At 48.1% G+C, this 21,624-nt stretch overlaps 2 protein-coding genes and 1 long non-coding RNA gene across 6 annotated transcripts; all 3 read left to right on the top strand.

Moving 5' to 3' along the window:
* Window positions 1–1,164: 1,164 nt before the first annotated feature.
* On the top strand, window positions 1,165–9,695 carry PA2G4 (proliferation-associated 2G4). 2 transcript variants are annotated; one of them, XM_046674390.1, is made up of 14 exons: window positions 1,165–1,405; window positions 3,323–3,451; window positions 3,713–3,818; window positions 3,911–3,980; window positions 4,232–4,324; window positions 6,699–6,762; window positions 7,006–7,084; window positions 7,234–7,312; window positions 7,405–7,538; window positions 7,822–7,916; window positions 8,040–8,167; window positions 8,327–8,380; window positions 8,575–8,641; window positions 9,214–9,695. In XM_046674390.1, the coding sequence occupies exons 1-13, from the start codon at window positions 1,318–1,320 to the stop codon at window positions 8,638–8,640; spliced, it is 1,185 nt and encodes a 394-aa protein (XP_046530346.1). In that variant the 5' UTR covers window positions 1,165–1,317; the 3' UTR covers window position 8,641; window positions 9,214–9,695. The 2 variants fall into 2 exon arrangements, with proteins under 2 accessions (XP_046530346.1, XP_046530336.1); XM_046674380.1 differs by having other exon boundaries at window positions 8,575–9,695.
* Window positions 9,696–11,486: 1,791 nt separating this feature from the next.
* LOC124246344 (uncharacterized) lies at window positions 11,487–12,729 on the top strand. The gene is made up of 4 exons (XR_006890474.1): window positions 11,487–11,565; window positions 11,680–11,704; window positions 12,097–12,119; window positions 12,377–12,729. It is a non-coding gene; the product is annotated as an uncharacterized LOC124246344 (long non-coding RNA).
* Window positions 12,730–13,162: 433 nt separating this feature from the next.
* On the top strand, window positions 13,163–20,313 carry ZC3H10 (zinc finger CCCH-type containing 10). 3 transcript variants are annotated; one of them, XM_046661619.1, is made up of 3 exons: window positions 13,163–13,238; window positions 14,015–14,078; window positions 15,539–20,313. In XM_046661619.1, the coding sequence occupies exon 3, from the start codon at window positions 15,591–15,593 to the stop codon at window positions 16,896–16,898; it is 1,308 nt and encodes a 435-aa protein (XP_046517575.1). In that variant the 5' UTR covers window positions 13,163–13,238; window positions 14,015–14,078; window positions 15,539–15,590; the 3' UTR covers window positions 16,899–20,313. The 3 variants fall into 3 exon arrangements, with proteins under 3 accessions (XP_046517575.1, XP_046515877.1, XP_046516664.1); XM_046659921.1 differs by having other exon boundaries at window positions 15,536–20,313; XM_046660708.1 differs by lacking the exon at window positions 13,163–13,238 and adding an exon at window positions 13,254–13,870 and having other exon boundaries at window positions 15,536–20,313.
* Window positions 20,314–21,624: the final 1,311 nt, after the last annotated feature.

The raw sequence follows: 21,624 nt of genomic DNA, 5'->3' as shown, positions 1-21,624 counted from the left end.
GTGGGAAGATTCCAGTTGGGATAGAAAGAGGACCCGGCTTCAGACCTCTGTCCCCTTGGATGCGAAACGGGGGGTATGTGTTGTTTTTTTTGTTTTGTTTTTATACATACCTGAATAAAAAATGCCAGTTTTTCAGCTTCTTGTCTGTCAAATGAAGAAAACCTTTAGTGTGCGAGACCACTCCTTTTCTCTGCTTCTCAGCAGTGGACAGCTACCATCGCATGCTTTTGGCTTGTTTTCTAACGGTCCTACTCTTGTCCCATGCAGCTTTCTTCAGCCCTACTTTTTTCCCTTAAGGGTTTTACTAAGAATCTACAAAGAATAGAGATTCCAGCAGGGAATAATAAAAAAAAAACAAGTTTGGTGAAGTTAGCAAAAGCCCTGGAGATGCACTCACTCAAGAGGCGGAATACTAAAACTCCCATGTTTCAAGACTCTTAATCTCTTTAAAAAGTCACGCTCTGAACACTTCCCTTAGGTGCCATCAAAGCCAGTTGTTGGACCAACAGTGCCATCTTCAGTGGGAGTCCAGCCTCTAGACTGGGAGGCTGTAAATGGATAATCCCTCCGGAGTCTAGCTGCCCAGTGAGTCCCTGCTCCTTGCACTCTTGGTCTCCTACACGCGCTCTGCCCCTCCCGGTTCTCCCAGCATCGGAGGACTATTGGACCGGCTGGGCCGGTCCTGCCAGTCGCTCCAGGGGTCCCGCGAAGGGCGCGACCAGCCTCCCCGCCCTTTGTGTAGTCACTCCCTACTCGCCTCGGCTCCACCCTGCTCCACCCCGCTCCACCCAGCCCGGCCGCCTCCAAACTCTTTTCCCCGCCGTAGCTCCGCCCCTTCTCCCTCAGCCCGCCCCCCTACGTTACGGGGTTTCGCTCGGCGCTCCTGGTGGATACACTTTTTCTTGGAGAGACCACGCTTCGCCTCACGCTCCCCAACGGCTCCGCCTTCCCGCCGGAGCCTGACCCTTCCCAGAGTGCCTGGCGATTCCGGCGTGCGAGGCCCTCGGAGGGCAAGGCCCCAGGGCCTGGTTTGGGGTGCGAAGAGCAAGCTGGGAATTGTAGTTTACGAGTCCGCAAGGGCGCCTAGAAACCGCCTGTGGAAAGGACTCGTTGTCCCAGCGTGCCCTGCGCCTCAGCCCGCGCGCTCGCAGCTTCTCGCTCTCGCTCGCTCGCCCGCCCGCTCCCTTGCTTGCTCGCGCTTTTGCTCGCGCTCTCCTCGCGGATTGTAGGGGCTCTAGTCACAGCTTGCGGCTGGGAAGGAAGACAGAGGCGGCGGCTCACGGGGAACGAAGCTGCAGTGGTGGTGGTGGTGGGAAGATGTCGGGCGAGGATGAGCAGCAGGAGCAAACTATCGCCGAGGACCTGGTCGTGACCAAGTATAAGATGGGGGGCGACATCGCCAACCGTGAGTGCGGCCTCAGGGGTCCCGAGATCGAGGCTGAGAGGGATAGGGAAGGGGACGGTGCTGGGCTGGCCCTGGAGGGGCTGGAGCGGTGGGGTCCTGCGGAGTGAGCTACTGAGGGCCCCGCGCCGGTCCGCTGGGGGTGGCGTGGTGGGAAGACGCTGGGTCGTGCCTGGGACCTGAGCGACCAGGCCTGGGCTGGAGCGTGTGGAGGTGCGGGCCGGCGACCGGGAAGAGCGCAGAGCGGGGCCGCCAGGCGGCTCGGACCCTAGGCCGTTCGTAAGGAGGCAAGGCGCATCTCTTGCCCCTCACCCTTCTGTCTGGATCTCTGCCGCCTCTGCTTCTGGCAGCGGCGAGGCCACCTCGAAAGGCAGCACCCAGCTGTTGGCGACGGAAGCGCCCCTCTGTTTTGTCGCGGCTCCCCGGCGTCAGGAGCCGAGCCGGCACGTGTTGCCAGGTCCCCGTGCGGATCGCCGGCTCCCTTCCTTCATTAGGGTCCCTGACATCAGCTTCCCTACCACGTGCTTTGCTGTAGTCTTTCGTTCTGTACATCAACTCTTTCTCTGATGGGAGCCCTCTTCTGCTCCTGGGCCAGCTCAGGGACCGATGGCGGGCACCCCTAGAGCTCCTAACACAACTCTTAGAGATACGTTTGGCTTTCCTAGAAGTTAATTACTGCCTCCAATGTGCAGATAACCCTAGCCATCAAATTGATTGTTCTCAGGGGCTTGACAACTTTAGGAGTGTTTTGAGGTCCTCCTCACCCCAACTAGGCAAACTTGTGAACAGTACTGAAAAGGGAGGACTCATTTTTAGATCTTAGAGGTCATTCTTAGTAGGACTGTGCCCTGTCTTTCTCAGCAGCTGCCTGCCACTCTAAGCAGATGTCTCACTTTCTGTTTTCTCTCTTTCCAATTCACCTTTCCAATTTAAAACCCAGTTAGGAGGACAGAAAATGCTTGTCTTTGAGCTTTTAAATGGTTTGGCAGTAAAGATAAGTATGTAGGATGCTTTCGGTTCTATGGCTGAAAACCTGAGTTTTTCATGCTTCCGAAGAAGCACCAAAACTTAGATCGCAGAAATCAAACCGGAACTTCAGGATGACCCATGGAGAGGGTATCTGGTATCCGGTGAACAGAACAACGCTTTATAACATTGCAGGCATTTAGTATAGTAACTCCATTTTTGGTACTTTTTAGTATTTTATGTTAGTGGTTTGGATCAGAAAAAACTTTTTTTTCTTCTTGCAGTTTATGGCTTCTGAGGCACTTGTGATCCCAGATACCAGTTTGAAACTTTTCGGTGGAATACTTCTTTGAGATCTGCTAACAGCTATAAGCTATGAGCCTGCTGAAGCCCAGGGACCTTAGATTAAGTCCCCTTGGATTATACACTTGTTTATGAGGAAATAAGTCTACATAAATTGAAGTTACTAACATAATTGGGGTGTCTGAGAAGGGAAGAAGGTAGCATTTAACAGTGCATCAGCTTCGAGTCAGCATTTCCATGTCTCCTTCCTGTTGTCCCCAACGCCTATAAATTTCTTCTAGTCTGCTTTGCCTGGAAGTGTGATACCTCTTTAAAGTTCAGTGAGAACCTCATTAAAGTTCATAACTTTGTCCTCCCACAGCGCGGCATCATGTTTGGAAAGTCTCCCTTGCCTAGGGAGACAGATTGTGTGTAGCCAGTTGTCACCTTATATGAGGGAGGGAAGGGAGTGTTGACTTTTTTATTTTAGGAAAGGAACGTAGAAATTTAGAGATTATAGGTAGATACATTCCAAGAGGCAAAACTTGTTCCCTCTTTCAGCCTTAGGGCAATGGCTGAATATTAGAAACTCTGAATCCAACTTCTCGGTATTGCTTGGATGATAATTTAGATGCCACATGTAGGGCTGACGTGGTGGGATTTTGTCCCCAGGGGTACTTCGGTCTTTGGTGGAAGCATCCTGCTCAGGTGTGTCGGTACTGAGCCTGTGTGAGAAAGGCGACGCCATGATTATGGAAGAGACAGGGAAAATTTTCAAGAAAGAAAAAGAAATGAAGAAAGGTAAATAACAGTTACCACTAATTTCCCAAGTTTGACCCTTATCCAGTCCTCTTTGTTTTATTGTAATGATGCCACCCCCTACCCAAGCTGTGGTTGAGATATTTGGAAATTTGGAATGACAAGTGGGATCCAAGCAGTTTCCTCCCCAGTCCAAACTGATTAAACTTGGGAGAGACCCTGAAGAAAATACTTCCATTTTTCTGAGAGGCAGCAGGGCTTCAAGAGAGCGAGGCAGTAAGGCTGATGATTGTGTCTTTACAGGTATTGCCTTTCCCACCAGCATTTCAGTAAATAACTGTGTATGTCACTTCTCCCCTTTGAAGAGCGACCAGGACTACATTCTCAAGGAAGGTGACTTGGTAAAAATGTAAGCTTAAACCACTTTAGAGCACTTGTCTTTTTCCTAAGCATTTATATAGTGCCGGTTGCTAATGGCTGTGCTCTGCTCTTGCCTTTTAGTGACCTTGGGGTCCATGTGGATGGCTTCATCGCTAATGTGGCTCACACTTTTGTGGTTGACGTAGCTCAGGTAGGTGGCCTGCTTTGAACTCTGTTCAACCTGTGGGAAGTTGGGGAGGGTACACTGCTGCTTGCTTCTTACTGCCACCCCTACCACCACTTAAGTTTTGAGAGAGTCTTTAGAGAAATAAAAGGAAAAAGGGTGTTTTCTCTCCTGTTTATTTCCCGGCCTTGTGTAATGGGCACAGAGATATTAACCGAATGACCAGCTGAGTTAAAGAGCTCTCCAGGAAGGCACTGATTGCATTTCCTTATCTACAGGGGACCCAAGTAACAGGGCGGAAAGCAGATGTCATTAAGGCAGCTCACCTTTGTGCTGAAGCTGCATTACGCCTGGTCAAACCTGGAAACCAGGTAAGCTGTTTAGTTCTACTCCAAAGCTTGAGAGAGCCAAAGATGCATTAGGCATCTATAGCTATTCTATATTGAACTGCCAGCTTCACCCACAGCCCACTTATAAAACAAACAGCATTTTAAAATTAGCTAGAAAATTTTCCGAAAGAGAAGAGGCAGGAGCTAAAAAGCTTAATACTAAATAGCAGTTAACTCTGAGTGCCTACCATAGACAGTTCCATGCTTGGTGCACCTGGACATATGGTCCCCTCCTCATGGAGCCTATAGAGATCCTTTTTCATGTTTTCGATGTGCATCTTTCCCCAGAATAATTTGAGGTAGATAGCTTACAATAAAGCACAGAAATAAAAACTCAACTTTAAAAGCTTATAAAACAAAAATCATAACAGTACCAGTAAATAGGTGGCAAAGAGAGGCCAAAAGTTGATTCTGTACCTTGCGAGGTAGTATTGGGAAGTCTAAGGATCATAAACTCACGCTGAGGGCTGCCCAGTCGACAAGTGGTTAAGTTCACGTGCTCCGCTTCAGTGGCACAGGGTTTCGCTGGTTCAGATCCTGGGTGTGGAAGTGGCACCACTCAATCAGGCCATGCTGAGGTGGCATCCCACATGCTACAACAACAAGGACCCACAACTAAAAAATATACAACTATGTACTGGAGGGATTTGGGGAGAAAAAGCAGGAAAAAAAAAAAAGAAGAGTGGCAACAGTTGTTAGCTCAGGTGCCAGGCTTTAAAAAAAATTTTTTTCAAAAAACCAAAAACTTCTCATGCTCTAATACAATTTAGCATGTTAGACTATCAGTGGAGACACTTCTCTACACTTAAATTTCTACACTTAAAAGACCGGTTCAGTCTAAACAATTGTCCTTTTTTTTTTTTTAAGATTTTAGTTTTCCTTTTTCTCCCAACCCCCCCCCCCCACCCCCGTACATAGTTGAGTATTTTTTTCACTTGTGGGTCCTTCTGGTTCTGGCATGTGGGACGCCGCCTCAGCATGGCCTGCTGAGCGGCACCATATCTGAGCCCAGGATTCGAACCAGCGAGACCCTGGATCGCTGAAGCAGAGCATGTGAACTTAACCACTCAGCCACGGGGCTGGCCCCAAGATTGTCCTTCTTTTTTCTCTCCTTTTCTGTGCTCTTATTCTTCACACTTTTCATCAATTTGTACTTCATCCTCGTTATTTAATTGCATCATTTTTACTTAAACCTCTGTCTTTGTTTCCTTATAACACCTACTTCACAGAGCTGTCATAGAGCACTTTGAATAGTGCCTGGCACATAGTAAGCACTTGTGTTAACTACTATTTGCACAGTTTTTTTTTTTTTTTTTTTAAGATTGGCACCTGAGCTAACATCTGTTGCCAATCTTATTTTTATTTTATTTTTTATTTTTTTCCTTCTCCCCAAAGCCCCCCCGTACATAGTTGTATATTCTACTAGTAGGTCTCTCTGGCTATACTATGTGGGACGCCGCTTCAGCATGGCTTGATGAGCAGTGCTGCGTCTGCGTCCAGGATCTGAAGTGGTGAAACCCTGGGCCGCCAAAGCAGAGCAGACAAACCTAACCACTCAGCCATGGGGCTGGCCCCCTGGACAGTGATTTTTTTTTTTTTTTACTATTTATATACTTTTGTGTATCTTCACTGGAAGGTAGTGTTGTGTAGTGGTTATTGAATATCTGTGATATCAGACTTTCTGAGTTCTCACCCTATTGTCACCCCTTACTGTTTAAAAATAATTTTGAGTTCAAATTTCCTGATCTGTAAAATGGGAAAAATAAAATTATGTCTTATTCTCACAGGGATGTTGTGACAATTAAGATGATCTATGTAAAGTGATTATCACAATACCTAGCATATAGTTTAACATTAGCTGTGATTATTCACTTTTTTTTTGTCTAAGAACTCTAACTTGGGTGAGGATCAGATCATGTTTGAAAGAGGTAAGAAGGGGAAAATAAGAGTTTGCTGTTCCCTCTCAATAGGTTGGAATGCCAGGTGTAGTGGAATAAACACTGGACTTGTCAGAAAACCTGGGTTTATACCAATTTCTTTCAGTTAACTGGTTTAACTCTGGCAAATCATTTAACCTTTCTGAGCCTTATTTTCCTCGACTTCTAGACTGGATATAGATCTGCCTTATTCACCTTCCAGAATTGTCTAATCTTCGTGAAAGTGCTTTATAAAATGATAGGCAAGTGTAAAGTATTGTTAGGTTGTAGGGATGAGAGAGCTATGAAATGAAAAAACAATAAGAATCATTGTGGTTGATGGAGGATATTAAAACTCTCAGTTCTTTGATGCTTCTTCTCATGGTAGATAACTTACTAGCCCTTGGTATCTCACCTTTTATTTGATCTTGTACTTCTAGAACACACAAGTGACAGAAGCCTGGAACAAAGTTGCCCACTCATTTAATTGCACGCCAATAGAAGGTGAGACCTCAGATGACAGGGTCGAGGGTCTAAGTATGAGTGGTCTAGCAGAGTTAAGGCTTTTGCTTCCTTGAGAATCCATCTGACTCTAGCACAGTCTAAGCCAAAAACCTCAGTGCCCTGGGTTTCCATAGATAGGCACTTGCTCCCGTTGCCTGCCCCATCAAACTACTTCTGTGGGTGGATTTGGAAACCTTTTGGGATTCTTGATGGCTGATGCCGTAGGCTTTGTCTTGTCCACAGGTATGCTGTCACACCAATTGAAGCAGCATGTTATCGATGGAGAGAAAACCATTATCCAGAATCCCACAGACCAGCAGAAGTAGGTGCCAATCCCACCCTACCCTTCCACCATACCAGACTAGTCAGCAATGTATTCTTCCACACTGCCAGCCTAATCTTGTCCACCTTCTACTCCAAACTCCAGGAACTACATATTGCTCTTTATGGTTCCCTTTCTCTTCCTTTTAGGAAGGACCACGAAAAAGCTGAATTTGAGGTACATGAAGTCTATGCTGTGGATGTTCTCATCAGCTCAGGAGAGGGCAAGGTGAGGAGAGTTTACTAGAGCTAGAAAAGAGGGGGGACTGAGGGTGTATTTCAAGAGCACCAGAACAGATGTGACCTAACTTACTCTTTTAGGCCAAGGATGCAGGACAGAGAACCACCATTTACAAACGAGATCCTTCTAAGCAATATGGCCTGAAAATAAAAACTTCACGTGCCTTCTTCAGCGAGGTCGAAAGGCGTTTTGATGCTATGCCGTTTACTTTAAGGTACCACTGCACTCAGCAAGGACTGGACTGGGAACCAGTCTGACTCACAGACCACACACACCCAGGAACACCCCCCCCCCCCCGCCCTTTGCCTAGACTTGTAGCGCTAGCCTGCATGCACAGGTTCTCTCCCTCTCCCCATCTCCCTCTCATTAAAGGTAATGTAAAAGAGCCATCCTAAGCGTGATTTCTGCCTGAGGGTAGGAGCTATTTAAAAACATGAGCAAAATGGTCAGACGAGATAGGGAGTTAAGGGCACCTGGATTTGTCTTCCCTTACCCAGAGCGTTTGAAGATGAGAAGAAGGCCCGGATGGGCGTGGTGGAGTGCGCCAAACACGAACTGCTGCAGCCGTTTAATGTTCTCTATGAGAAGGAGGGTGAGTTCTGAGAAGAGAGCTTCAGTTCGCAGCCCCTGGTTATATGGTCCCCTCCTCCCTATAGCTTACAGACAAGAGTATGACAAGGGAACATTTTATCAAAACACTTCCTCTCTCCCATAGGTGAATTTGTTGCCCAGTTTAAATTTACAGTTCTGCTCATGCCCAATGGCCCCATGCGGATAACCAGTGGTCCCTTTGAGCCTGACCTTTACAAGTCTGAGATGGAGGTCCAGGACGCAGAGCTCAAGGTTAGTGTGGGATGGAAGTGGTGAGCAAGTGGCATCTATCCTGGGAGTGAGGACTGAATGTCAGCCAAGTCCTGAAAAGAGCCACAATATTGAGAGTGAGACTTTGCGTTTCCTCCATATTCCTCCAAATTTGTTTTCCTTCTTCCTCCTGTTTTCCAGGCCCTCCTACAGAGTTCTGCAAGTCGGAAAACCCAGAAAAAGAAAAAAAAGAAGGTGTGTTACAGTCATCCCTCTCTGGCAGGACCAACGTGATCCCTCTATTCTGCCTTCCCGGGTCATGGTGGGGGTATAGATTTCTGTATATCCTTATTTCCCCCTTCTCAGCCCTGACCTGGAAAATTAAGGCGTTTTGTCCCCAAGTAGTTGGAAACTGACAAGTCTTCTTCCTCTTCTTTCCATGAATATAGGCCTCCAAGACTGCAGAGAATGCCACCAGTGGGGAAACATTAGAAGAGAATGAAGCTGGGGACTGAGGTGGGTCCCATCTCCCCATCTGCTGCTCCTGCCTCATCCCCTTCCCACCACACCCCAGGCTCTGTGAAGTGCAGTTCGTCTTCTCCACCCAGGACCGCCAGCAGAGCGGGATCTCCCTGCCCCCATCCCAGTCCCCCAACCCAACCCCCTTCCAACAACAACCAGCTCCAACTGACTCTGGTCTTGGGAGGCCAGGCTTCCCAGCCACCGAAGACTACTTTAAATAGAAAAGAGAAATTGAATAATAAAATCAGGAGTCAAAATCCATCGTCTTCAAGCCCCTCTTTCTAGCCTTTTTCTACTATCTGCTCGGTCAAGGTTTATGGCCCTACAACAGAACAGGGAGGAGGCTCAAGTAGCCACCACCCCTAAAAACTCAGCTGAAATCTTTTTATACCACTCTGATGTCAGCATTTTCCCATCTGTTGGGGTTTGTTCTCTTTTCCCACTCTCCCCAAGTATTTTATCTGGCCTCAAAATAGAGAGGAGCTGTTCTTCAGATTGTTTTTATTCACATGTGACAGATTCCTTTTCTGATCTCTGCTGTCTGATCAGGCCCCTCCCATTTTTAGGAGCTGGAGCCTGCATTTACCAAGGGATTCTCATCTATCAAATGGATCCTCATTTGTAAATCTTTTTAGTCATTTTTGTTCCACAGGACTTTTTTTTTCTTTTTTCCACAAAGCTGTAAAGAAGTAATCCATCTCAACCTTGTCCACTTCTTTGGAGTTAATGGGGTCTTCCCTTGCTCCATCTTACAAACCTGAGCTGGAAGCTCAACTCTGGTTTTGTTCCCTGTTTGAAGTATTTTGACCCCTCTCCCTTGAAAGAAAGACCAGGAACCAGAGGAGCAGACTGACTGAAGAGACACCTCCTGGCTTTCTGGAGCTATGGACTTGGATTGGATGACTTGCCAGGGGTTTGGAGAGAAAGGTGACGAATTTCAGTACCTCTGGCATGCTGTCCCAGGGAACTAGGGCTCCTGCTAACTTATAAGGTTTTTAAACACATTGGAAATGACATGGCGTTAAAATAAATTTGAATTTGCTCATAATCATGTGCCTTTGTATGCTGCTCTTATTTGATGGAGGTGGGGGAGTGTTAGTGGAAGTGGTGACCATTTGGAACTGTTTTTCTATCTTGCCGTATTCTCCCTTTCTAAAACACTTTGGGTTGGGGAAGACATAAATCCTGAATCTTCTGAATTAACATATACTAAAATTTTCTATGGCAGCTTGTGATTTAATTAAATTTTTTTTTTTTAAGGTTGGCACCTGAGCTAACATCTGTTGCCGATCTTTTTTTTTTTTCTTCTCCCCAAAGCCCCCCAGTACATAGCTGTATATTCTAGTTGTAGGTCCTTCTAGTTCTGCTCTGTGGGACGCTCCCCCAGCATGGTTTGATCAACGGTGCTAGGTCCACCCCCAGGATTTGAACCAGCGAAACCCTGGGCTGCTGAAGCGGAATGCACGAACTTAACCACTTGGCCACGGGGCCAGCCCCATCATTTTATTTACTACAGTAAAAACGCCCCTTACTGCTGACACTTGTGTTCAGGACTAGAACAGTGAATGTGTACTGCAAAAATAAGTCGCAAGTGTTTTTCTTGATTTAGGAAGCCAGGAAGAACGCCTTCATTGTTATCCAATCTTTCAGGGCCAGCCTGAGATTGGATGGATAATTTATTAGATTTGAATATCGTGTGTGAGGCATTGCTGACTTGGAGATACTATATTGAACAAAACAACACAGGTCCATTCATAAGAGCTTATTTACTGGTGGGCAATCAACAGGTGAAATCCTGGTGGACTTGATATAAAATAACTCTGCTAGGGTTTTTGTTTTCAAAATGTGTTATATTCTGATGGTGACAATACTAGAACTACTTAAGCACTTGGAATGAAGGCCCTAAATTTAAAGAAAGGTTTTTTTGAGTTAAAAAGGTGAAATACTTTATGTTAGAAAGGGAAACCACCAAACAAGGGATTATAACCAAAAGCCTTACAGTTATGTTAAATTGAGTAAGGTGAAGTCTATGGTTAAGGGTTCTTTTTCATCTTTCACAACTCAAGTTTCTTGTAACCAGGTTTGTGGGCATTTGTTTTCTGGGTGCTTCTGACCTGACCATACCGTGAGACTGAGAAGTTCTTTAACGTGACACCAAATATCATTCTTGCCCTGGAGAAGACAGACGATCTTGCTCTCCCTCTGGCCATTGGTTTGATCTTTACCCCTAGGTATAGGGAGAATCACTGAAGTATTTTCTGAACAAGATGCATCGTGGCCAGGAATCTAGTGAAATTCTGCCGCAGGCACTGTAGGGAGAGACCACAGTTTTCTAGGAAAAAATATCTTAAACAGTCACAAAGGTTTTTGTAGTACGACAGCTTTCTCGACTTCCTATTTTACCTTCTTCCACGTTCTGGAATCTTAGGACCTTTAGAAGTTCCAAGATCGAATCTCCCTGCAGCAATTTGACTTAGAAAATAAGTAAACCGGTAAAACAAGTCAGAAACGTTGGTACCGTCCGCACTTATCCATAGTAAAATGGAGGGTGCCGTCAGGAAACTACGACTCCCATGGAGCAATGAGAGGGAAAACGGAAGTAGCTATCCTTTGCTCATCTGCACCTCTAGGTTCCGTATTAGAAATATGTGCTCACGTTTAAGTAATATAATGTCTTCATAATAAGACTAGGAAAAGGGGAATTTTGTAACCCAAATTCAAAATACTATTCTCTAAGAGAACTCTTAACTCAATCACTTATCATGTACCTGACCGGCGCAGAAGGCCCTTGTTACTTCCCTTGGGCAGCTCCGCCCCCGAGGAAAGGGCGAGACAGCGGAAGTGACGACACTGAGCGCTCTCTTAAATACCCGTAGGTGGCCCTCAGCGCTCTCTCGGCCTTAGCGCCATCTTTTTCGGTGAGTGTTAGTGCTTGTTGTGTTCGGATGCCGCGTACAATCCATTAACATCTGATCTCTGCACTTATCATCATTACAGGAAACTAACTGTAGTCTTTTTCTCTTTATCCGTAGAAACCTCCACGCCATGAGAGCCAAGGTAAGCAGTCCCTGGCATTGAATTTAGACTGTAGGAGTTCGCGGGGAGACCTAGGAAAGGGGTTCCGCCATGGTTCTCAAAACGCGGGGTTCTCGAGGGTGCCCAAGGGCTACTGGGAGAGGAAGGATAGTTTGGGGAGGAGGTGGTGGGTAAGTGCTGTGGGGAGAGGGCGGAAGTAGAAGCGCACGCGGGATTCGGGCTTACGTCGGGGGTGCCGGGGCGGGGAGCGTCCAAATTGTTGATCAGGTTACTGCAACTAAGCCCTCATACTAGGGCAACAACTGCTTGGTTCTAAGTAATGCTCTTCACATCTCTACCTAAACCTGTTACTAAAACTGATGATCTCTTGTTTTATTCTTATTTTGTGTGTCTGGTTATGATTGGTTTGCCAGTGGAGGAAGAAGCGAATGCGGAGGTATGTTGAGACTTTGCCAGCACAGGAGGTGGGAGGTGGAGCACGTCTTGGACAAAACTTGGGAAGAACATCTGGTTTAGAAATCTAAAAGAACTTTGAGTGAAAATCCTTAATGAGCATTGGCTTGCCAGAGCCAGGGACGATAAAACCATTATGCTTGTTCATTTTACCACCCCCTGTATTCACATTTAAGAGGGGAGGGAAAGACTGAACTCGGGTTTGTGGGCAGGAGGTGTATTCCCGTGTCTGCTTTTCAGGCTGAAGCGCAAAAGAAGAAAGATGAGACAGAGGTCCAAGTAAACCGCTAGTTTGTGCACCCGTGGAAGCCACAGGAGCAGAAAAAAGGAAGCCAGAGGCCAGGGACGCTGGTACAAATTGTTGGACTGCATGCCCACTGTCAAGAACTTGTCTCAGTGGATGTAGAACATCCATCGCCATCTGATCGCCGCGACCACCTCTGAGAGACCCACCCTGCTCTTACCAAGCAGTCCCTTTGGTCCTTTGCCCTGGACCTGTGACATTCTGGACTAGTTCCGTTCTCGATCGTGGCTGAATGTAACACGTGTACAATAAATCATCTCTTCTGCTGTCGTAGCAGAAGAAAAAAATCGTCGTGTCTGTTCTGTGGTTTTTATGGGTCCGTAAGCTGGGGAGTCTCTTGGGAGACTGTCGGCCCTCTGACTGCCCGGTGCTGCATGTAGGGAATGGCGAGCAAGGTGCATGCGCTGTAGCCGGGGGGTGTGGGATCCGCCCCTCGGAGTTGGAGCATTGGGTGGGAAAGGGTGTGGCACACCCCAGGGGACAGGTTTCAAGGTGGTCGCGGGCAAGTTGCGGCAAACGGTGATTTCATCTCCACTGCGCTTCTAGGCTTGCTTTACCAAGCTAAGTTTGGGCTCTGCTGTGCTGGTCGGTCGGGTTGCCATGGTGACACGCAAAGCTTCCTGGGAGCTTCCTGCGGCTAGGCGCGCAAGTACTCCGCACACCATAGAGTATAGTTCCGGGTTTGGTGGCTAGAGCGACACTTCTTCCGCAGGAAGCGGAAGGGCGATAGGGTAGGCGGCTCTTTGTCGAAGCTAGAGGACCGGCAGGCGGCAGCAGCAACTACGGCGGCGGCGGCAGGTGAGGGAGGCGGGAGGCATAGGTGGAGGCCGCGCCCGGAGGGGAGGAGTCGGGGCCGGCCCAGCGGCTGGGCTCGGCCGGGCTACACAAGGCCCCCCAGGGCCGAGACGGTTCTTCCTCACGCCCCAGGGCCGGTACCCTTTTCTGACTGACCCCGCTTCGCGAGCAAACGCCAGCTCCGTGACGTCACAGCCCTGCCCATCCCCTCAGCGTGGTGTCACCTGGAGTCCCCTTCCCCGCTTCACTTGGTGCTCCCTTAGAGTCCTGTTCGCCTGGCCCGGGCTGAGCTCCGGCGGCACCGCACATAGCCTGCCAAGCTAGAAGACTTCCCGCGGGAAACTCCTAGGACTTTTTTCGCAAACTCTGGGGTGTTGCGAAGCGTCATAATCACCGCCCCCAAGTCTACTCTGTCATCCCACTGCACTGTCAGGCGCTGCCCTCGCAAGGCTCCCCATTCGGAGTTCCTAACCCCAACTCTAGGCCGGGCTCTGATCCCCACATTCTCCTTCATCTTGGGGCAGGGCGCCCCTCACCTTTTGTTCACTCAGGACTGATTTTCCGACCGGTCTTCCTAGGCTCTCCAATTAGTTCTATCCGTTACTCTTCTTACTGGCAACTTGTCCCTTTGACAGGTGAAGTTCAGTTCGAACCCTGAGGAAAGCTTGATGTGCCGAGAGCTCTTGCCGTTTTGTCAGGTTTCTTTCTTTAACAACCACCCCACGGTCCTTCATTCTTATCCCTTCTCCCACCCAAGTCTCTGTTTTTTTCCTGTTCAGAACCCAGCAGTGATGTGGAGGTGGAGACCCACAGGAGCCCCGGACTTCACCTGAGCTACCTCAGGTATCGAACAATCCTGGGAGAGTTGGGTGGGGAGGAGTACAGTACCATATCTGATTGTCTGCGTCTGGTGGGACTTGCAACATGGGTCAGGCTTGAGTAGACGGCATTTATTTTTCACCGGCTCATGTCCCATGTTGTAGAAGTTTGTATCTTCTCTCTTACCACTCTTTCCCTTGTTTCTCTTATTCTGGGACTGCTACTTTCCTTTGGAAGAAGAGGACCCCTCTTTTACAGATTCTCCTGTAATTCTGGCCTCTTGTGTGGTCGGTTCATTGTAGGGAAATCTAAAGGCAAAGTCAAGGTAGTGAGGTGGAGGTTGGGGGGAGATCCAGGCCAAAGAAATTGGAAAGATTCCCTTGTGCTCCAGAGGAAACAGTATAAAGTTTTCCTATTTGAACAGCAGAGGGAGCCTGAACACTGTCTAGGAAAGGCTTCAGAGGTCAGACACGTGGTAGCTGGGACTCCGAGTCTTGTTGGGGGTGGAGAGAGGGGAGGGCTAGAACCCAGGCAGTGGGCTGATAATATTCCAGAGCTCTCTTGGGAAAGAGGAGACTTGAAAAGCTTTTATAGAGTTTATAAATAAAGATCTTCAATGGGGGTGAGAAACGGTGTGGTTTGATGTCAGTGGGATCTTCTTAGGGAGGGGTAGGAGGGATGTATAGAATGGAGAAAGAAAGGTCACTTGTTTCTGTGAAATTAACTCCTTCCTTCTGCCTTAACCTTGCCACAAATGGTTTTGTCCTTTCGGGGTCTGTAAGTGGAGATTCCAGCTGTAGAACTGTTCCCTTGAAATGCAGGGGAAAGGGCTGCCCATGCTGCGGTTGACAGTGGTGGTGAGCTAGGAGAGAATACTAAAAAATGACAAGTTTAGGGACTGCCCTTAAGCTGGTGACACCAGTCTCTTCACTCAGGATATCCTGAGGTCTAAAGATCTGATACTTCACAGAGCCCTCTCCTGAGATCCCATGGAAGAGGGGTTTAAGGGAAGTTTTGTCACCAGTATCCCATTACTCACAGCCCTAGTAGCTCACCAGCCCATCTTGGCCACTATTCCCAGTCTCCTCCAGCGTATTCAGACACCAACAGCAGTTTTCATTTCACTTCCACACCTTTAATAAGGTCAGTTCAGAAGGAGAAATAAAATCCAACACTATTCTCTCCCTGCCCCCTCCTTGGCCTGCCATCGTTAGTGAGATGAGGTGGCTTCACCCCAGCTCCCTCCCTCCACCATTAGCCAGGCAAGTGTGAATCATTCTGCCCCAGGCCAGGTGCACAAGGGCCTGGGCGGGACTTCTGAGAAGCCAGCCAGTCCAGGCAGAATTCTCATCCCTTAATTTCTCCATCTCCAAAGCCACTGCCCCTTTAGCCTGCCTCTTGCTGGACTGCCTGCTCTATAGTTGGGAAGAGTGTGGCCTCTCTGGAGGACTCCTGTTTGACACAGTTCCTCTCTTTCCTAGCAGTCACCAAGGGTGGCAAGAAAAGGAAGAAAGCCCTGAGTTGGGGGGGACCAGGATGCCTGACCGGGACAGCTATGCCAACGGCACTGGGAGCAGCACTGGAGGCCCTGGAGGCGGTGGCAGCGAGGAAGCTAGTGGGACAGGAGCAGGCAGTGGCGGGGCCAGCTCAGATGCCATCTGCAGAGACTTCCTGAGGAACGTATGCAAGCGAGGCAAGCGTTGCCGCTATCGCCATCCAGACATGAGTGAAGTGTCCAACTTGGGAGTGAGCAAAAATGAGTTCATCTTCTGCCATGACTTCCAGAACAAGGAGTGTAGTCGCCCAAACTGCCGATTCATCCATGGCTCCAAGGAGGATGAGGATGGCTATAAGAAGACGGGAGAGCTTCCCCCTCGGCTGAGACAGAAAGTAGCGGCCGGCCTGGGCCTTTCACCAGCTGACCTACCAAATGGCAAGGAGGAGGTCCCTATCTGCCGTGACTTTCTCAAGGGTGACTGCCAGAGAGGAGCCAAGTGCAAGTTCCGTCACCTGCAACGGGATTTTGAGTTTGATGCTCGGGGTGGAGGAGGCACTGGTGGTGGGGGCTCAACAGGCCCAGTCCCCCCAGGACGACGTCATGATCTCTATGATATCTACGACCTCCCTGACAGGGGCTTTGAGGATCATGAACCAGGCCCCAAGCGCCGGCGAGGTGGATGCTGCCCCCCAGATGGCCCCCATTTTGAATCATACGAATATAGCCTGGCTCCACCCCGAGGGGTAGAGTGCAGGCTGCTAGAGGAGGAGAATGCCATGCTCAGGAAGCGGGTAGAAGAGCTAAAGAAGCAGGTCAGCAACCTGCTGGCCACCAATGAGGTACTGCTGGAACAAAATGCTCAGTTCCGCAATCAGGCCAAGGTCATGACCCTGAGCTCCACTGCACCAGCGACTGAGCAGACTCTGGCCCCCACCGTGGGCACTGTTGCCACTTTTAACCATGGCATTGCCCAGACTCACACTACTCTCAGCAGCCAGGCTCTACAGCCTCGACCTGTGTCCCAGCAAGAACTGGTGGCCCCTGCTGGAGCTCCAGCTGCTCCCCCAACTAATGCTGCACCTCCTGCTGCTCCACCACCCCCACCCCCACACTTGAACCCAGAGATCACACCACTGTCAGCTGCTCTGGCTCAAACAATTGCCCAGGGAATGGCACCCCCACCTGTCTCCATGGCTCCTGTGGCTGTATCTGTGGCTCCTGTGGCCCCTGTGGCTGTATCGATGGCCCAACCTTTGGCAGGAATCACAATGAGCCATACCACCACTCCCATGGTGACTTACCCCATCGCTTCCCAGAGCATGCGTATCACAGCCATGCCACACTGATGGGCCTAATGGACACTCCTCTGGTATAGCCTCCCAGGGCTGGGGTTGAGGGGCCCTTTACTCACCCACTCGCCTAGCCCTCCCAGGCCCTGTCTGAAGGGCTCACTCAAGAACTAGGACAAGAGACTACAAGGAGTTGTCTTCTGAGAAAGGGTTGGGCTGGTGTGTTTTCTCTCACCTCCCCTTTATGAGGGTTCTCTTGTCCATCTTCCTTCAAGCCTCACAGAGGGGGCTTGCATAGGAGTACAGACTGAAGCCCGCAGAGAGGAAGGACTGACTAAGGGGCTGTATGTCCCCTGATGGGAAGTTGGGGACATCCCTGGTATTGTCCTCTCTTCTGCACAGCACAGGTTCCAGCACTGGCTTTGGAAGAAAAAAATACCCTGCCTAGAGGGAAAGCCAGGAAAGATTGGGAAGTGGGTGGCTAGGAGAGAAGGCCTGATAGGAGCCTTCAGACAATTTGGGGCCTAGTTGAGTTGGACAATACAGGAACTGCTCCCAGGCCCGTGGGAAGGCGGGGACCATAGTACTCCAGCCCAGAGACTAGGGGAGCATTCATTACCTTGGCTTGGCCTGGAAATCCATAGGGCAGGGCCCACCACTTTCCAAAGAAATAAAAAAACAATTATTTTTAACAAATGGAGGCAGTAAAAATTTGCTTAGATATTCTGTGTGGAATATGGGAGCAGTAAATAGATGTCATGCCAAAATGGGATAAAGACCCCACCCTCACATAGCTTGGGTAAGGTTGGATGGAAGCCAGTGAAGATGGGTAGGGACCCAGAACAAGACCAAATGGGGCTTTGGGGAAGGGACTTTGTGGGGTAAAAGCATTGGAGCCATCTAGTCTAGTTTAAAAATAGTCCCATCTGTTCTGGTTTCTATGTGCATGTACTATTCCCAGGTTGCCTTAGTAACCAGGGCTCCTAGGGTCATTTAGGGGGGCGGGTACTAAGGAGGGTGGATGTTCTGGGAAATGGGAATGGGATATGTATTGACAGATCCTTCCCTTATTCAAACAGCAGGGCAGGTGGCGGTTGCTCTCTGAGTTCTTGATGGCAGTTAATGTCCTTCTTACTCCATCCCTTCCTTAGTAACCAATGCCTTAAGCCTTCAAGGCTTGGGAGGTGCTGGGAAAAGGAGAGTTCTTCTGGGGACACAAGCCTCAGAGTTCATCCCTTTCTTCCCTCTGCCTCCACATAGGACCACAGAAGTTTTAAATCCAATTTAGAGTCAGTAAAGCCAAGGGCCCCAGTAGCCAAACTTCAGCTCCTCCTCAGCTCATGGCTGATGTAGGGGAAACAACTCAGGTGTCTAGTTTAATGAGACAGTGCATGTGCGGGTAGAGAAAGCGATCCTGGGTTTTGCTCCCCCATCATGTCTCCTTCTACCTCTTGCTCTCTTGTCTGGTTGATCACTCAGGTTACACCTGGGGTTGGAGATGGGCTAGGTAGGTCAAGGCCGGTCATTTAAAAAAAAAAAAAGAATGGGCCTAAAGACCAAAAATGGGCAAATACTGAAATGTTTGTGGATTTTAGAAGCCACACTGATAAGCTTAATGTTGGTTTTCTGGCACAATTTTGCATTATTAAAAGAGATGGTTTATGAACATTTAGAGAAAAATGTGATCATAGATACCAGCGTGAACTCATCCCAGCCAAATCCTGACTGACTTTATTTTGTCTTTGCCTAAAGAGGTAGACTTAGGAAACTAGACGTTGTATGTCCTTTATTAACATTCTCCTGTTAAAGACCACCAGGAATGCACATGTAGTTGAACAAGTTGGGTTTAATGCTCATTGCAGTGATGGAGGGAACATGCTATGGGGAACCATGGTGTCTTAGCAAGAGGGTGTTAGAGAGAACTTACAGGACTTGGGCTTTGGTTAAGTGATTTTGGGGAAGGTTCAAGGAAGTGGGGCTTCACCCTGGATTCGGTGCTGTCAGGGAAGCAGGGATAATTCTATGATTGGGTATCTTATCTAGGAAAAGGGCCAACTAAAGTGAAGCTGAAGCTGTAATTGGTAATGAAGCAGCAATCACTTGGCTGGGAGAGGGGGATGTTTGCCATTTTTGAATTTGCATACTCACCTTGTTTTGTGCTTAAACAAAATTATGAAGTGGTCTTGTCTTTTTGCCTCACTTCATCACAGTCGCTCAGTGCCCTTGTCTGATGTTGGTGTTTTGTGAGATTGTTTGTCTCCAACAAGAGAGCACCATTTCCTAGCTGTGATCCCAGGTCATTTCGTACCTGCTAAGTCATTGCAGAAATGAGAATAATTATGGGCTAATTAATAGTAGAGTTTGGTGGAATCAAAACTGAACATTTGTGCCTAGTAAATGTTGATTAGTCCATTCATGTTAGAGAAATCTCTAGTCTCCCGTGATATAGCTAAGGGCTATGTGTTTTGTTTTTTTTAACTTGTATAAAAGTATGAGAAGCCCTGTTATCAACAGTAACACAAGGAAGTACTAGGTGATACTGAAAGTGTCTGTAACTTGGATTGACTAAATTAATCCAAGGGGTCAATTTGGATGATTTTGATTGACCCTCCCCCTAAAAAATTGCTTGAGCCTGTCTGAGGAGCAAATGCAGAGATCTACATTAATTCACATGAGAACAACACGGGACTTCCAACTGGCTACAAAAAATTAAAATCTTAGTCCTCATAATATGTCAGTTCATAAAAAGAGTCTGCTGTGTTCTAGGCACCTTTCTAAGAGCTCCATAAAGGTAACCATAGTCATGCATTGTAAATATAGCAGTTCTACCATGTCTGAGTGGAACCACTCCTACAGCATTGTGTGTTCTTCTAAGTGTAGTTTTTAAAGGGGGCCGTTGACAAATCAGTGGAATAGGTGAGAAAAATTGACAAGACTGAGGGGAGACCCCATAGATGTCTTCAGGTATTTGAAGGGCTGCCCAATGGAGAAAAGGTCCTACGTTGCTGCATAGGAAATAAACGGAGTTGTAGAATAATAGCTAACATTTACTGAGTACTCAATATAAGCCAAGGCACTGTGCTGAGCACTTTACATGCAATCTCTTGACACGATGGGTACTATTTTTGTGCCTGTTTTGCCCAGGAGAAAGCAGGCTTAAAGAGGGTAATTAACCGAGGGTTCCACAACTATTAAAGAACGGAGCCAGGAATCTATTCAGGCAGTCTGACTCCAGACTTGGTATGAAAGTTCTAATGATAGAGCCATCCAACAATGGGACCACTACTTTGCAGTAACCTGCAAGGAATAATACAGAGGAAATTTCCTCAAATCCTGTTGCCCCTTCCATCTTGGAGAGTGGGCTGGGACCAGGTTACCACATCCAACCCTCTGCCTCCCCTAGGGGGCAATTGTAGTTTACATATAAATGCAGATTGCAAATCCAGGAAATCTTGGTGCTCTCCTTACTTAGACACTTCCTCTAACAAATGGCCATCCTTTTCCTGTTACCCACTTACTGCTTACCACCACCAGGTGGCACCTGGGCAGCAGAATTGGCAATGGGCGGGGACCCACCCTGTTTACTTGTTCTGGTGCCTGCATTGCAGCTGTTGATCGTGTGGCTCCTGGGTCCCAGCTTGGAAGAGACCTTCCTGAGGCTGAGCTTTCATCCTCCATATACCATCTTCGGGGGGGGGGGGGGGGTGTCTGATAATCTAGATGGGGTGAGAAAGGGGAGGAGTTTGGAAAGGAACCTCCATAGGTCACCCTGTCCATCCTCCCGTCTGAGGGACCCCCTCCCCCTACTCCAGTGCTTTGCAATTTTCAGTTTATAGAGAGGTTTCCCACTAAGGAGGTTCATCTATTTTCCTGCTATAGTTCTGCTTCATCAGTTGGTGAGCCGATCACTTTTATCTCCTCCAAATTCCTTGAGCTCTTTTTCTACCTCCTCACCTCTAAGTATAAGGAGGATATAGGAGGCAGATAGAAAATTGTTCTTTATACAGTTCTGCAAACTGAATGAAGCAGTCTAGACACTGTTAGCCTCAAAGAAGTAGAGAAAGGGAAGTAAGAAAGTTTAAAATTAAAAGAGGAAGGCTGGGCAGCAATTGGTTTTAAGCAGCTTTGATGAAACACAGCCTGATGAAATCTATGCCCTGCAGAGCCAGATAAAATTTATCAGCTGGAGATCTAATCTCTCCCCAGCAGTCAACCCTAGTTCTCCTGCTGCATCAAACAGAGTAACACAACAGGACCCACATATACTGCATTAAAAGGTAATCATCTTATGACCAACCCTTCTCTCCTGGGCTTCCAGTCAGTCTAGTTTCTGTGTCTCTGGACAACACTCCACCTCTGAGTTCAGTTCACTAGTAACAGTGGTCATCATCAGTACCCTGCACTTTTCCCTTCCTAAACCTGCACGGTACAATGTAGAACTGCGTTAGTTCCACATCTGACTGTATTCCAAACCTTCCTTCCAACTCAGGCAAGTGAGAAAAAGAATCATCTCATTACTCTTGGTTTCTCAATTTAGTGTCCTAGCAGTTCCTCAGGGTCAGAAAATTCTTGGAAAGTGTAATCATTTCTGCTGCAGCGTGCAGCTGACCCTCGTCCCCCCTTCCCCCCGCTCCCCCCTCCTTCGTTTCTGGAGTCCATTGTTTTAATCTGCCCTCTGATAGAGATAGAATGGACTAACTCTGGGAGAGTTCTAAAAAGAAAGCAAGTCTCACTTCCTCTTCACTCCGCTTCGCCCCCCTCCCCCCTTCCCTGAATGCTGGTT

This window comes from Equus quagga, chromosome 1 (assembly GCF_021613505.1).
Source record: "Equus quagga isolate Etosha38 chromosome 1, UCLA_HA_Equagga_1.0, whole genome shotgun sequence".
Classification (NCBI taxonomy): Eukaryota; Metazoa; Chordata; class Mammalia; order Perissodactyla; family Equidae; genus Equus; species Equus quagga.
This window is presented reverse-complemented; position numbering and strand designations above follow the sequence as displayed.